The sequence below is a fragment of the Mus pahari genome, chromosome 12, assembly GCF_900095145.1.
Source record: "Mus pahari chromosome 12, PAHARI_EIJ_v1.1, whole genome shotgun sequence".
NCBI lineage: Eukaryota > Metazoa > Chordata > Mammalia > Rodentia > Muridae > Mus > Mus pahari.
The window spans coordinates 7,189,738-7,205,290 of NC_034601.1; the positions used below are offsets into that span (position 1 = coordinate 7,189,738).

The 15,553-nt window shown below is 40.6% G+C and overlaps 1 protein-coding gene across 3 annotated transcripts in view; it reads right to left on the bottom strand.

The window, feature by feature from the left end:
* Positions 1-15,553, bottom strand: part of Txndc11 (thioredoxin domain containing 11) — a 60,568-nt gene that overhangs the window by 38,652 nt on the left and 6,363 nt on the right. For all 3 annotated transcript variants that reach the window (XM_021209199.2, XM_029544868.1, XM_029544867.1), the window contains exons 3-4: positions 10,702-10,799; positions 4,774-4,903 (exon numbers count right to left, since the gene is read on the bottom strand). In XM_021209199.2, coding sequence (XP_021064858.1) covers positions 4,774-4,903; positions 10,702-10,799 — 228 coding nt within the window. The remainder of the gene's footprint in view (positions 1-4,773; positions 4,904-10,701; positions 10,800-15,553) is intronic.

Genomic DNA, 15,553 nt, shown 5'->3' on the forward strand with positions numbered 1-15,553 from the left:
GAACTCAGAAATCCACCTGCCTCTGCCTCCCGAGTGCTGGGATTAAAGGCATGCACCACCATGCCCGGCTGGGATTTTTTTTTAAGGGCCATAAAGAAACTAAATATTGCCTGGCATGCCTTTAATCCCAGCACTTGGGAGACAGAAGGCATCAGTACCACTCGTGGCTTACCTGGTTTCTTGATTTGTACAGAGGACCTATGTTACAAATATACCTATAGTGGTCATAAACAAATCAATAAAGCCTACCACTATGACAAATCTGAGAACCCAGGTTTGATTTACAACATGGTAGCTCACAACCACTTATATTTCCAGCCCCATGAGATCCAACACCTTCTTCTGGCATACCCAAGAATTGCATGTACATGGTCCACAGATATTCATGAAGGCATAACACTCACACACATAATTTTTTAAAAAAAAGTCTAACAAAAAGATGTCACAAACATATAAATGCCATTCATAGCTTCTAGGAGAAAGCAGGTTATGTTCAAGACAACAGAAGTCTTTAAAATTCAAGTCCTCTCTGAGTAACACTCATTTGTTTCCTGCTTCAAAGAAGACTAAATTACTGTGGTACATCACTCTTCATAAGTGGGTTCCATACTGGTGAACCACACAGGAGGGCCATGCCAACACTTAGACCATGCATGATCTCTGACGGTGTCTGAATGCAAATACTAAGGGTGCAAGAGAAAACACCAAGAATTTGCACACCTTTCTCTCTTCAATACAGATACACTAGCAACACTGAAGTAATAAATAAAAAGGACATCTCTGAGTTACTACTTTCTTGTGTGGTCCTAGTTACTCGAGAGGCTGAGGAAGGAGGATCTACAGAGCCAGTCTGGGCAACACAGCCATCATCTCAAAAACATGAGACAAAATAATACTTCCTTGACCAGAACTATATGACCCTTCTGAAAACTCCTTCTAACCTTTAAACACCACTGAAGGCAAGATTATCAGAGGGACTGTCTAGCCAAATAACTGCTATTTAGAGAAGCCAGCTAAGCCCTTTACCTATGACATGTGCCCTCTGTAAGAAATGAAGCAGACTGAGCCAACCACAGGCTCAATAAAGCATAAAACTCCCGCCCGTGGTTTCATCCTTTAAAGTCATGATGGAAGAAGAGGGCTCATTTCCAAAGACGGTCTCAAATGCACTCCTGTGTGACACTGACACCACCACCCCTCTCTTTCTCTCTCTGTATCTGTCGGTCTCTGACACACACACACACATACACACACACAAAACCATACACACATGGATTTTTGTTGTTGCTGTTGTTGTTGTTGTTGTTGTTGTTGCTGTTGTTGTTGTTGTTTTGGGTTTTTTGAGACAATGTCTCACTATGCAGCCCAGGGTGGCCTAGAACTCAGTAGGCAGACCACTAAAGCCTTGAACTCAAAGAGATCCACCTGCCTCTGCCTCCCAAGTGCTGGCAATAAGGGCATTGGCCACCACTGCCCAGTTTTAAATATAACATAAAAAAATTAATACAGGGGCTGGAGAGATGGCTCAGCGGTTAAGAGCACTGACTGCTCTTTTGAAGGTCCTGAGTTCAAATCCCAGCAACCACATGGTGGGTCACAACCATCTGTACAGCTACAGTGTACTCATATATATAAAATAAATAAATCTTTAAAAAAAATCAATACAGCAGAGGGGTGAAGATGTAATTTAGTTGGCAAAGTGCTATCCTAAGGTTCAGGAAGCCTTGGGATAATGTCCAGCCCAACATATATTAGGTGTGCTGATGCCTGCCCTGTAAGCCCAGAACCACAGAGGTGGAGGCAGAAGGATCCATAAATTCAAAGTCATCTTTTGTTACACAGCAAGTTTTAAGCCAGTCTGGGCTAGACTTAAACCCTGCCTCAAAATAAACAACAAAACCAAAGGAACAAAGCCTTCCTCTGACACAGCTGAAGAATGACAGAGCTGCCTCTCACGCCTTCTCAGTAGTCCAGATCTGTCTTTGCCACATATGTAGATTGCTGAAGCTTTATGCTATGTACTGTTATTTTGTAGCTCCTTGTGGGGAATTGCAGGCTGGTCTCTCTCATTTCTCTTTTTCTTTCCCTTTTAGAAGATGAGCGAAAACCCAAATAAGACAAAATTGGGCAAAGTACTCTACAAACATGCCAATGGGGCAAGACTGAAGGATGGCAGCAGTTGATCTCTGCAGATCACTTTTTTTCTCTTAATTATAAAAAAAATCCTCATGAATAAGGTATTTCAACATTATCATTATAACATTTAAAGTCTTTGCTGCAATCCTAACATCCAGAATTTTCCTCAAAATATTTTTACTGATAAGATTTGTTTAAAAAAAACTTTTCTTTCTTTCTCTTCTCTTCTTTTCTTTTTTCTTTTTTTACTGATAGTTTCGATTTCCATTTATTATTGGGACTGCATCCCAAAGATTTTTTTAATTAAATTTTACTTGTTTTTCTGTTTTCTGAGAGTCTCACTATACAGATCAGTCTGCCTCTGCCCTCCTGAGTGCTTAGAGATTTGTCTTATCTAGATTATTTCTGCTTTATAAATGAGAAAAATAAAGGTTTAAGGAGACTAAGGCCATAGAGTTAGGCAGTAGCAGAGTTAAGCTTTGACTTGAGCCTGACATCAGATCGTTCACTAGTCTGGAGAACTCCCTGCAGTGACGCAGGTGCTAACCGCCCGTCTATAGGAGCTCAGAGGCAGTGAGAGTGCTGAGGACTGGGGGTCAGCTTGGACTAACAACTAACCCTACTTCCAAGGCCCCCTCAAGACAAAAACGAAAACACTGCCCTCATCTCAGGTCCCCAAACAACTCAGGCGGTGAGGAATGGGATCACTGGCCCCAGATCAGACTCAGCGGTGCTTGGAGCTCAAGGTTGGGCTGGGACTCATGAGAGTTTTTCAAAAAAGAAAACTCAGGCACTGGAGAGAAGATGGCTTAGCAGTTAAGAGCACTTGCTACTCTTGCAAAAAAATTCAAAGGTTAGTCCCAATACCCACATGGTGCTGAAACTCTAGTTCCAGGAATCCAGTGCCCTCTTCTGGCCTCCAAAGGCACTTATAAACAAGTGACATACACAGACTCACACAAACATACATACAACAGAAATATTTTTTTCTAAAACCTATTTTAACCTGAATGTGGTTGTGTACACCTTTAATCCCAGTGCTCAAGGGGCAAAGGCAGGTGGAGGATCTCTATGAGTTCCAAGCCAGCCTAGTCTATGTTGTGAGTTCTAAGCTAGTCAGGACTATGTAGAAAGACCCTGTCTCAGAAGAAAAATAAATAAAACAATTTACATAAATGAATTTTTAAGTTATTTTAAAAGATAATGCAAATTAAGGATTACATTTTTATTCTTAAAATATGTATGCTTTGCTGGCCTAAATTTACAATGTAAAACAGGTTGGCCTCAAACACATTCTACCTGCCTCTGTCTCCCAAGTAATAGGATTAAAGGCATGTACTACCCCACCCAGCAACCCAAGAGAATAAAATCTTATAACAATAACAATAATTTAAGAGGTATTGAAGCTGGCAACAGGGCCACTGGAAAAAAAGCAACGTTAGTAAGCTAAAATATTTTCTATTTAAAAAGGCCTTGACTATAGAGAGTTCCAGGACAGCCAGGACTACCCAGAGAAACCCTGTCTCAAAAAATCAAAAACTAAAAAGACTGAAAAAAATCAGAAAGGACTATATTTCCAGGGTTTTTGTTGCTGTTATTTTGTTTTTTTGTTTTGTTTTAAATAAAGATTTGTTGTAGGGGCTGAAGAGGTAGCTCCAGTCAAGAGCATTTGCTACTCTTGCAAAAAACTTAAAGTTTAGTCCCAACAGTTAAGCACACTGGCTGCTCTTGCAGACAATCTGGGTTAAATCCCTAGCGCCCACATGGTGCTGCTATCTGTGACTCAGTCCTAGGGCAGCCAAACACCTTCTTCATCCTTCTGTGGACACCAGGATACACTTGGTGCTCAGGCATACAAGCAGGCAATACACCCATACACACAAAATAAACCCTTAAAAATGATTTTATTATTTATTTATGTGTATGTGTGGGCATGCTCATGGAAGCCAGAAGAGGGCTTCAAATACCCTAGAACTAAAGATACAGGCAGCTGTGAACCAACTGATGTAGATGCTGGAATTGAACCTGAGTCATATAGGAGAGGCACAAGTGTTCTTAACCACTGAACCAAAAGCTAAACTAAAACTGAAAAGAAAAGCCAGGTCCTCATTTGCAATATTATAGGGCCACAGAATATTCTTAGAAACGAGTAGCTGCATAAAAACTATGAACTAATTCCATATTCTAGTCAACTGTGAGACAAGAACAACATCTGTTTAAAATCTCCAAACAAAACAGAGATGAGATTTTGTAAGTACTCTGGTCTTTTAATGCTCACTTAGTCAGCTATCCTTATAATTAGAATCTCATGGAGTTCTTAATATGAGATCTCCTGAAACGAGAGTTACAGTCAGTTTCAAGTTACCTAGTGGGTGTGGGGAATTGAACTAGGGTCTCTGAAAGGACAGTATGTGCTCTTACTCCCTGAACCAGCTCTCCAGCCACCAATTGTATTTTTTTAATTGCTGAAATCCAGGAGACTTTTTTAAAGTATGAAAATGTCATAATGAAACCTATCTTGTACAATTATTAATATACACCAAAATAAAACAAAGTAAACTAAAAACCACTTAATATAAAGAACCCAGTCCAACCAAGTCAAAAGCATTGGGGACAGGGGGTAAGGGGGGTAGGTACCTCACAGCTGGAGAGAAAATCTAGCAATTCTGGTTGAGATGGGATGTAGAGAAGCGGTTTCATCACCCGGCGAACAAACTTCTCAATGTAAACAGCACTCAGGGGGCCTTTGTATTCGATTGGTCCAAAACTAGTACCAAAATAAAAACAATATACCATGCATTAAACCTGCAATGTATAACAAAAGCCATCAACACCATATAATAAAAACATCTTTACTTTAGCAACTGGTTCAGAGGCAAACAACCTGCTTTTGCTCAGGAGGTAAAGAGAATCAGCAATTCAGGTGGGGAAAGTACAAGCACTTCTATGAGATCAATCTTAACCCAGCTGCAAATTAAACTCTCCTATTCTCCAAAAGAAAAATTAGTTTTCTTAATATTTCTACAAAAAAAAGAAAAAGGTGGCTGGCCTTGGAAACTAGCCACATACTAAAGAATTCCAGGATCTTTGCTATAATACTCAACACATACAGACAGATTCCTTTTACATGAAGCCGTGAAATGAACACTGGCCAGTTGACCCTGTGCCTATTAAAAAGTAATTACTAATATTCCCAAGGGCACTCAGACAAAGGATCCCTAAACTAAGTGAACCTGACACCTGTTTAAAGTATTATTACCTCAGAACAAAATGGCAAGGATAAAGTCGGGAGGTATATAAATGATCTTCCTTCTGGTCCCTTTTGGCTATGCTTGGGATGCACAGGAATCTGATCCAGCAATGAAACAGTAACATAGGAATCCTCCCAAACTAATCAGATTTTCACCTGGCTGCTTCGATACCCTCCTAGACTCATCAAAAGTCTCTCTAGTCTCTCTCAATGGCCTATAATATACACAAATGTTACTGAATGACAGGGGGCAGGGACATGTGAAATTCAGCAATTCTGCAACCATTCTTTTCTCTACAGAGATTGACATTAAGTTTACTGTTAACAGCAGCAATGCACAGAGCTCAGGAAAGAATTTCAAACATGCTGTACTCATAATGGTATAACATAATTATAAAAACTCAAACACATGAGATAAACACAGTTCTTCAGTGAACACTGCAGGATACAACGACAAAGGAATAGAAGCAAGCACAGCATTCTACAAGCATGGCTGGGAGATAGAAATAAGGACTCCATCAACTCAAGTGGCTTGGCACGGTGCTACTTTAATTCCAGCACTTGGGAGGCATAGCCAGGTGAAGAGTTTCAGGTCAACCTGAACTACATAGTGAGATCCAGGACAGCCAGAACTACATTGATGAAAAATATTAATTAAAAAAAAAGTTTTTTCAGTTACCTCCATCATCACCAAACCTACCAATTGCCAACAAATTTTAATTTAAAGAAAAAAAGGGGGGCTGGAGAGATGGCTCAGCAGTTAAGAGCACTGACTGCTCTTCCAGATCACCTTGAACTCAAGGTGATACTTGGATATATCTATAGCTACACTGTATCTATATCTATACCTGTTTCTAAATCTGTATCTGTAATGATAATTCTAGAATTTGTGTTTCTTTAAAAAACACAAGATTATAAGAATGTGTTTTGTTTTAATCCCAGGAGTAGGAATATGGGGCTGCTTTGGACTGTCCTCAGCAGCTGACCATGGTTTGCCTCAGGCTCTAGCAGAAGCATGGTTTTGCCATCTGCAGATCGTTTCTGCAATATGTGACATTTGGAATCCTGGGACTATTCAGAGGGTACATAGTGCTAGGACCTCTGAGAGGCAGGGTGGATAGTTGTTGGTTGTTTAGAGAGACTGGTTGAGGTTTGTTAGTAGCTGTGGTCAAAGAAGTAAAGGAAAGAAATTAGATTCCGGAGTTTTCCTATTTCTTCACTCCCTTTTATCCTTGTTTCTCTCCCATGTTAGGGGTGAAACCAGGGGAATAAAGAGTGGGGGAAAAGAGGAACTCACAAAGTAGCAAAGACTGGCTACATATATCTATATCTGTATCTATATCAAACTTGAGGCCAGCCTGGGCTGCATTAGAACCTATATCAAATATACTATGAATGAATGAATAAATGAATCAACGAATCAATGAATTAGATTTTTAAAATAAACAAGAAAGAATCTAATAACATATTTTGTCCAGCAAAAATGCCAATCCATGTAGAAATTTCATCTATTCAAGGCCTCAGGCTTTGCTGAGTTTTCCTAGTAAAGTGTCCTAGTGAATTGTAAAAGGCAACAAGATCTCAAGATGCAGATATACAAGTGTTGAATCCCAAACTGTTGCCATCAGTGTAGGATGAGCTGGTCTAGAGCTCCTGGGCACTAACAGGCGGTGAGAACCCATTTCCATGTTCCAAACTCTATTTCATCAACTTTGGGATGGCATCAATACACACCCCAAAACCTAGCCCACAAAGCAGAACGCTGTTAGTTTAAGTAGCTCAAAGATAAAAGCATTACAGTAAATTTGAGCAACAGCAGCAACAAAATACACAAACAGCAGCCTCTGCTCAGCTGTGAGCCCCAGTGGGGAGGGTGAGCACTGTAAGCAGGAAAGGCCTGTGAGTGACAGGAGTGCCCAGGAGCAATCATGCACATGCACATGTATAAAACTGAGACCAAGACTCCCAGAACATGGAGAGGTAGCTGGGGAGTTTCTGTGCCTCAGCACTGTTGTACCAGCACACTGCATCCTAAGTGACAAAGTGAGCAGAAAGGCATCTGAACAGACTTAAGTAAGTAAAGCAGCAGGCTAAGATGAACTGTGGGCATTTCAAAGCCCTAGTGCGGAAAACAGGGTACTAGGATAGGTACCCTCCTTTTAAAACAGAATTCCACATAGTAGCTGTGGTGGTTTTAAAAAATAAAGTAAAATAAAATAGCCCCCTTGGGGCCATAGGGAGTGCTACTATTAGAATGTGTGGCCTTGGAGTAGGTGTGGCTTTTTTGGAGGAGGTGTATGACTAAGGGGTGGGTTTTGGGGTCTCAGAAGCTCAAGCCAGATCTCTTCCTGCTACTTGCGGATCCAAATGTCGAATTCTCAGTCCCTTCTCTAGCACCTTGTCTGCCTGCACGCTGCCATACTTCTGCCCAGCCAACAATGAACTAAATCTCTGAGCCTGTAAACCAGCCCCAATTAAATGTTTCCTGTTTATAAGAGTTGATGGGATCATGGGGTCTCTTCACAAACCTTAAGACAGTAGCACAGACTAGCTTCAGACTCACAGCAATCCTCCTGCTTCAGCCTTCATAGTTCTCAGTTTAAAGGCATGAAGCAAAACACCTGGCTTGGACTGTTGATTCTAAAGTCTACAGAAGCTGAGAACACAGACAGCTAATGTGTACTCTTGTGCCTCTCAAAATGACCTTCATCTCAATTCAAGGGAATGCCAATTTTAATGTCACATCAACTTGAATCCACCTCTGGCAGTCTGCAAAATCTTAACCACCCCACTGTTCAAAGCCAAGGAGTAACACAGGGGCCTTAGTAGGGTAAATGCACCTCCTGCTTCAGTACAGTGCTTTCTCCTGAACTCTATAAAGTAGGAACGAGGCCTGAGATGGTCACTGGGACTGTACCTTATATTTAAGAATTCTCACTTGAATTTTAAAGAGCCTTTAAAGCAGAGAAAGAAGCTACTGAATAAGAAGCAGAGTGGGGAGATTGGAAACCAATCTAAATGGCTACCAAGAGAAGCTAGCTTGTTCCTTTGATTCCACAGGCACTTCATAAGTGGAAAATGTAGTCTTTCCTAAATAAATCAGTTGTTCAGAAAAACACTATGCAATGCACAACAGTTTATGCCAGAGGTATGGAACTGAGAAGGAAAAGGATAGAGAGTCTGTCACTAACAGTCTGTCAGTGATGACTGTGAATCCCTACTAATGAGACCCAGGAGGGACATGAGAAGGAGAAAGGAACCCCTAAAAATAAAGCTCTCACTAATCAAGTTTTTACCCATTTCGCCTTTCATAGACTTTAAGCCAATCACACTGACTTAAGCCTAAATGACATCTTCTTAGCATCTCTAGAAGGCTAAGGTTGGAACATCATCAGTTCAAGGCTAGCCTGGGATATAGAACGAGACCTCCTCAAAGATTAAGATAAAAAACTGGATGGAGTAGCACAAGTCTTTAATCCCAGCACCGGGAAGGAAGAGGCAGGCTGAGCTCTCTAAATCCAAATCCAACCTGGTTGAACACAGTAAACTCCTGGACAGCCAGGGTTACACAGAGAAACTCTGTCTCTAAATAAATAGCCCCAAACCAGCTTTTTCAAATACCACTTAACATCCATAGTAGGGTCTCAGTACATCTGCAAAAGCAAACATTAACATATACACAGCAGAAGCAACTAGCTTAAAGTCAATGTGGTAGCAGATGTCCATTTTCCCAGCTCCTGTGAGCAATTAAGGCAGAACCACTACACTCTAGGTCAGGTTAGGCTACAGCATGAGACCCCTTAACCAACAAAGGAAGGCTTGACAGCACATGCCTTTAACCTCAGCACTAGGGAACAAAAGCCAGTCAATCTTTCCAAGTTCCAGACAACCCTGGCTGATATGGTGAGTTCCAAGCTAGCCAGGATTTCATAGTGAGATCCTGTCACTACTCACAATCAAACCAATAAACCAATAAATAAATAAATAAATAAATAGTAAGGTATTGTCACCCCTTCACAAATTAAACAAATGAACAAATGAATGAATGAATGGATGGATGGATAGATGGATGAGCTGGGGAGATGGCTCAATAGTTAAGAGCATTGTCTATTCTCCCAGAGAACTTGGATTTGATTCCCAGCACCAATATGATGGCTCAGAATCCCCTGTAGCTACAGTTCCAGATATGATGTTTTTCTTTCAATCTCCTTAAGTTCTGGTATGCATATAGTTCATATACAAATATTAAGCACACACACGTAAAGATAAATAAATAGATAATAAAATAAATTTTGGGCCTAAGAGAGATGGCTCTACAGTTAAGAGGATGTAACTGCTCTTGCAAAGGACCAGAGCTTGGTTTCCAGCAACCATGCCTGGGAGCTCCCAATTGTCTATAACTCCAGCTCCAAGGACTATGACATTCTGCATTTACATGACCACACAGACACACACACATACATATAACTAAAAATAAAGATTAAAAAACAAGAACAAAATACCTTAAAATAAAAACCACAGTTAGCTTGACACTTTAGGCAAAATGAATACAACTAGAGACAAAAAAAAATTAAAATAATCATGAAACTTGAGGGTTTCCATCCTTTGTCAGTTCAGAACTATGGACTACTAGTAATTTTCTTCTTAACTGAAAGAAATTGTACTGCATCCCCTCCTCCTTATTGCAAGGCTAGGGACTGAACCCAAGATCTCACCCATGTTAGGAAATCCCATTATTACTAAATTAATATTCCCAGCTATTTGGTTGAGACTAAGTTGTCCAGGTTGGCCCCAAAGAATTCTCTTGCCTCAGCCTCCCAAGAAGCTTAGATTTCTGGTATAGGCACCATGCCTAGCAAAAACTATTATCTTGAGCATGCTACACTATCAGGTTAACAGGCTGAGGAACAGGGTATACTTCTGTATTGTGTAACAGTTTTGAGTAGCTAAAATGTACAGCCATATAATGGAGTAATTCATCTTTTAAAAACAGTGCTGTAGCATACATATACTGATGTAAACACACTTATGTTCACAGAAGTGAGAGAGAACAATTTCAGAAATAACATTATGTTCTTTCCAATCACTTCTCAGACTTACAACTAGAGGGCAGACACATATATTCATAGAAAAGGACAATCAAAACAGACTGGTTGCACATGGCTAATGTAATCATCAAACTACCTTACTTTTTTTAAACTTATTTTTGCCTATCTGCATTTTCTCAATTTTCCACATTGACTAATCATTTTGTATAAAAAAAGTTCCCTGATCAACTGATGAATACAAGTGGGACTGGAAACACAAGCCCTTACCTCCGATGATACAGATGTATCACAGGAAAATAGAAGAAATGCTTCTGTTTTCTGCATTTCCCCTGGTTCCACCAACAGTTTATTGCCACAAACAACACCTGCAGAGGCAAAACAGGTTTCATATGATATAAATAGCAACTCAACAGTTACTAAAACTCACAACTGTAGAAACAGAACTACTTCTCCCTGCTAGAACAGAAAGTATTAAACAAGAAACAAACCAACACTGTTTCGAGCTTTCTAAGGTGATATTTACCACTAAAATAAAATTACTCAGTGGTAGTTTATGCTTGTAATCCCAACCCTGGGGCATGGGAATAAGGGGCAGGGGTAGAGTGGGGTGAGGACAGAGAGGGAGCTGAAGTAGGTGAATTATCATGAATTATATACAGGCTAGCCTGGTCTACAGAATGAATCACAAAAATACAAAAATAGGAAATGGAGAGCTGTCTCAGAAGAGCACTAGTTGTTCTTCCAGAGGACATGGATTTGATTCCCAGCACCAATACGGTGGCTTGAAACTACTATAAGTCCTGTAGCTCCACCCCCAGGGTGATCCAGTGCTTTCTCCAGACATGTGGTGGACAGACATATGCACAGGCAAAACAGTCAGTCAGTCAGTCTATGTAAAACAGTAGTAAATCCTTCCTTTTTTCTTTTAATGAAAAATAACCAGGTGTGCTTTTAACTCCAGGACTTGTGAGGCAAAAGGAGGCAGATCATGAAGTTTGAAACAATCCAGGTCTACAAAGCATATTCCAAACCAGCCAGGGCTACATATGAAAACCGCCTCAAAAATAAACACATAAATTTCAAATAAAAACAATCCCTTCTCCATAATTCAGCTAGGACTCTTTGAGCCTGTCACAAGAGGAAAATCATTTGTTTTTAATGTTAAAATGGATGAGCAATACTTTGAAAGGATTTTATTTTATTTTATTATTTATTTATTGAGGCAGGATCTCACTATATAGCCTTGGCTGGCCTGGAGCTTAGTAGGAAGACTAGGTTGGTCTTGAACTCTTAGAAATCTTCCTGCCTCAGCCTCCAGAATTCTAGAATTAAAGGCATACACCACCATGCCCGGCTGAAGCATTTTAGGTGAGAGTCAGGAGTGTTGTTCAGTATTAGGGCACTTGCCTAACCTTTGAAAGACCTTGGGGTGAGGCACACCACACACACACACACACACACACACACACACACACACACACACACGCACCATGGGATGCCCTTAGAGGTCAGAGGATAACCTGCCTTTTCATCATGTCGTCCTAGAGATTGAACTCAGGTCCTCAGGCTTGGTAGCAAATGCCTTTACCCACTGAGCAATCTCTCTAGCCCAATTACTATTTTAAAAAAATAATAAAGATAACATTTAGGCCATGTTCTAGAAGGTAGTTCTGTAAAAACATGAGTTAAATATACATTTACAAGTAGATGTTGAGTATTTAGGGGAAAGTTTCCTAATCTGTTAATAAAGACTCAGAACAAGTGTCCCCACGCTGGCACCTGAAGGATCAGGACTGTCTGGTTTGGGTGCAAGAGGTCCTAGAACTAGCTGCAGCATAGAGCAATTTGCAGCTTTCTTGCCCCTGCCCTCCTGACACCATTATTGCCTCTCAAGTGTCTCAACCAAATGTCTCCTGTGACCTGAGCTCAGCAGCAGAGCTACCTCTATGGAGGACCTCCTGACTATAGAGGGGTGCGTGACATTACAAAATAACCAAGACAACAGTCACAGACTTTTGGGGTATGTGTCAAGTTTTTCATAAGTTATTCAGGGTCAGTGAGATGATTCAGTGGGCAAGCCTAAGGGCCTGAGTTCCATCCCTGGATCCCACAACAGGAATGAACCAGCTCCCACAACCGAAACCCGGGGAAGGCTGGGGTGCTAGGCCTGGAGAGATGACTCCCAGCATTCCCAGAGGATACCGTTTGGTTTCTGGCACCCATGGCAGCTCACAACCATCTGCAGCTCCAGTTCCCAGAGACCCAATGCCCTACGGCTTCTGTGAACACTGAGCATTCATGTGGTGCAGGGAAACATACATACACAAAATTAAAACACATTTTAAAGTTTTTCAAAAGGATATGAAGAAAACAGTATGAAGTCAGCAAACATAAAGCCACCTTGACATGCTTTCTGCCCACAAATACAGTACAAATGTTCAAACTCTTAAGAGTTTTTAGAGGCCATTTTTTAACATTTGTATTTACATATTTATATCTGTAAATGTATGTTATGTGTATGTGCATTTTCCTGGAGGTCAGTGCAGGCAATTGTGACGTCCCTGATGTGGGTTTTGAGAACCAAACTCAGGTTCTCTGGAAGAGCAGCAAGCTCCCTAACCAGTGACTGTCTCTCTGGCCCCCGAGAGTCCATTTCTAAGGACATTTCTAAAAGCAACAATCTTCACCCACTGAAATCTCATTTTCTTTACTTAAAAATAGGGCACGGTTAGCTGGGCATGGTAGCTCATGCCTTTAATCCCAGCTCTCAGGAGGCAGAGGCAGGTGGATCTCTGTAAGTGTGAGGCCAGTCTCAGTCCCAGGAGAGCCAAGACTGTTACACAGAGAAACCCTGTCTTGGAAAAAAAACAAACCAAACCAAAAGGCACAATATACCATCTTGCTAATTTGACTAATATGGTTCAAATGATTTCTATATTTTTCTAAAAATAAATTCGCTCTTTTCCCTGCTATGTACATAAAATTATAAGCTCTCAATTTAGAAGGACCTGAAATGAACAGGTTGGATCACTGTGGGTGGCACAAGCCCTCATCTGTAACTCCAGTACGTTAGCAGACTGCTAAGCCTTTACAAACCAGAGACTCTGCTTAAGAAAGCCAAAGCTAAAACACCAGCTTGAAAAACCACTGTGAAATGAACATGGTGGGGCCCAGGAATACTGTGTTACTATCCCATTTATCAGCGCACTTTGCTTAAACAGCTGCAAACTAAGTTAACCTTAAGATGAAACAATGAGTTTCAAACCTCTTTGCTTCCCACATGGAGACAGACCTTTGTTCTCCAGATTCTGGAGAACAGGGGAGTGACTAGGAAAGTGGTGCTCTTTTTTATGCTTATATACTGAGTACTTGCCCAGGGGTCTTTTAGAATTCCCATTTCCTTCCTGAGAAGTTGATATGTTATGACATAATGATATGATATATTACTTTTAATTTTCAGATCATCAGGCTTGACACAAAATACCTTTAGTTACTAAGCCATCTTGTCAGCTATGTGTGTGTGTGTATGTTATGCATGAACATAACACAAACACATAATCAATACACACATACACACACAAACACATTCACATATTCTTTCGAGACAAAGTCTCATGTAGTTCAGGCTGGCCTCAAACTTACTATATAGAGATAAAGGCACTGAACTCCAACCCTCCTGTCACTACCTCCAAATGCTGAGACTCCTCTCAGGAAATATGAACTGTGTAAGTAATACAGTTCCTTATTACTGGTATACTTTGAGGTATAAAATAGCTTAAAAGGCTTTGCAGAAATGGACAGGACACCTAACCACCATTTTAAAATAGTTCTTATTTCTAGAAAAACAACTGAGAGTTCTGAATGAATTCTGCAGCTCAGGGTACTCCATCTAAGTTAGCTCAGATCATGGTTCTACAACAGCACAGGCCCTTGGGAATCTATGGAGTGCTTTTTGCTTGCTACAACAGTCAAGCAAAGGGCTGGTGAGATGGCTCAGCAGGTAAGAGTACCGACTGCTTTTCTGAAGGTTCTGAGTTCAAATCCCAGCAATCACATGGTGGCTCACAACCACCCACTATGAGATCTGACACCCTCTTCTGGTGTGTCTGAAGTCAGCTACAGTGTACTTATGTATAATAATAAATAAATCTTTAAAAAAAATAGTTAAGCAAATCTACTATGCATGGAGAGCAAGGTCCTGAGAGAGGTCCTGCAATGCTCAAATCTGCTCTGATTATGCCAAAGTCACCCTGTCATCCCACAGTAGTTTGAAATGCCTACCTAGCACTTTTTTACCAGGAAAAAGTCTGCTCTGTTACAATCCAAATCCAGAATCCAAGGGTTCAGGGAAATTCTGAGGAATGAGACTACTGTATAAACTGAGACAGAAATCTCTCTATGTAGTTAGGGGCTCTCCCAGGAGCTGCTTCCTATTGTGGATCCAGTTATGAAGTCCCTGTGGAGTCTGAGACATCAGCTCATCACTTCTTACCACAGGTCTACATCTGTAACAGCCCCATTCAAAGTGGCTCTACATAAAGCGTAATGCTTTGCCTGCGTACTGACAACTAAAATAGCTAAGATTTAGCTACAGATTACATTTCCATTTTCCCACCACCTCTGTTACAATTAGTACACTACATTACTTTGAAATCATATGCATAGAGAAGTGTTAAAATATAAGTTGCCTCACATGCAGAAAAGGGGGCACCACAAAATAGTTATTTTTCAGGTTTGTGTGCCATGGTGCACACCTCTAATCCTCCGGAGGATGAGGCAGAAGTATCAGGGACTCAAGACTAGAGTTTACCACAAGAAACACTACCTCAAAAATTAATTGGGGCTGGTAATTGGCTCAGCATTTAAGAGCACTGCTGCCCTTTCAAAAGATGGGGGTTCAGTTCCCAGCACCCACATGGTAGATTACAACCACCAACATGTAACTCCAGTTACAGGAGTTAAGGTACCCTCTTCTGACCTCCTAATGCACCAGGCACATATGTGGTATACATGCATACAGATAAAACACCCATACACACAAAATTACACACACACATTATATATATATATATATATATATATATATATATATATATATATATATATATATATATATATA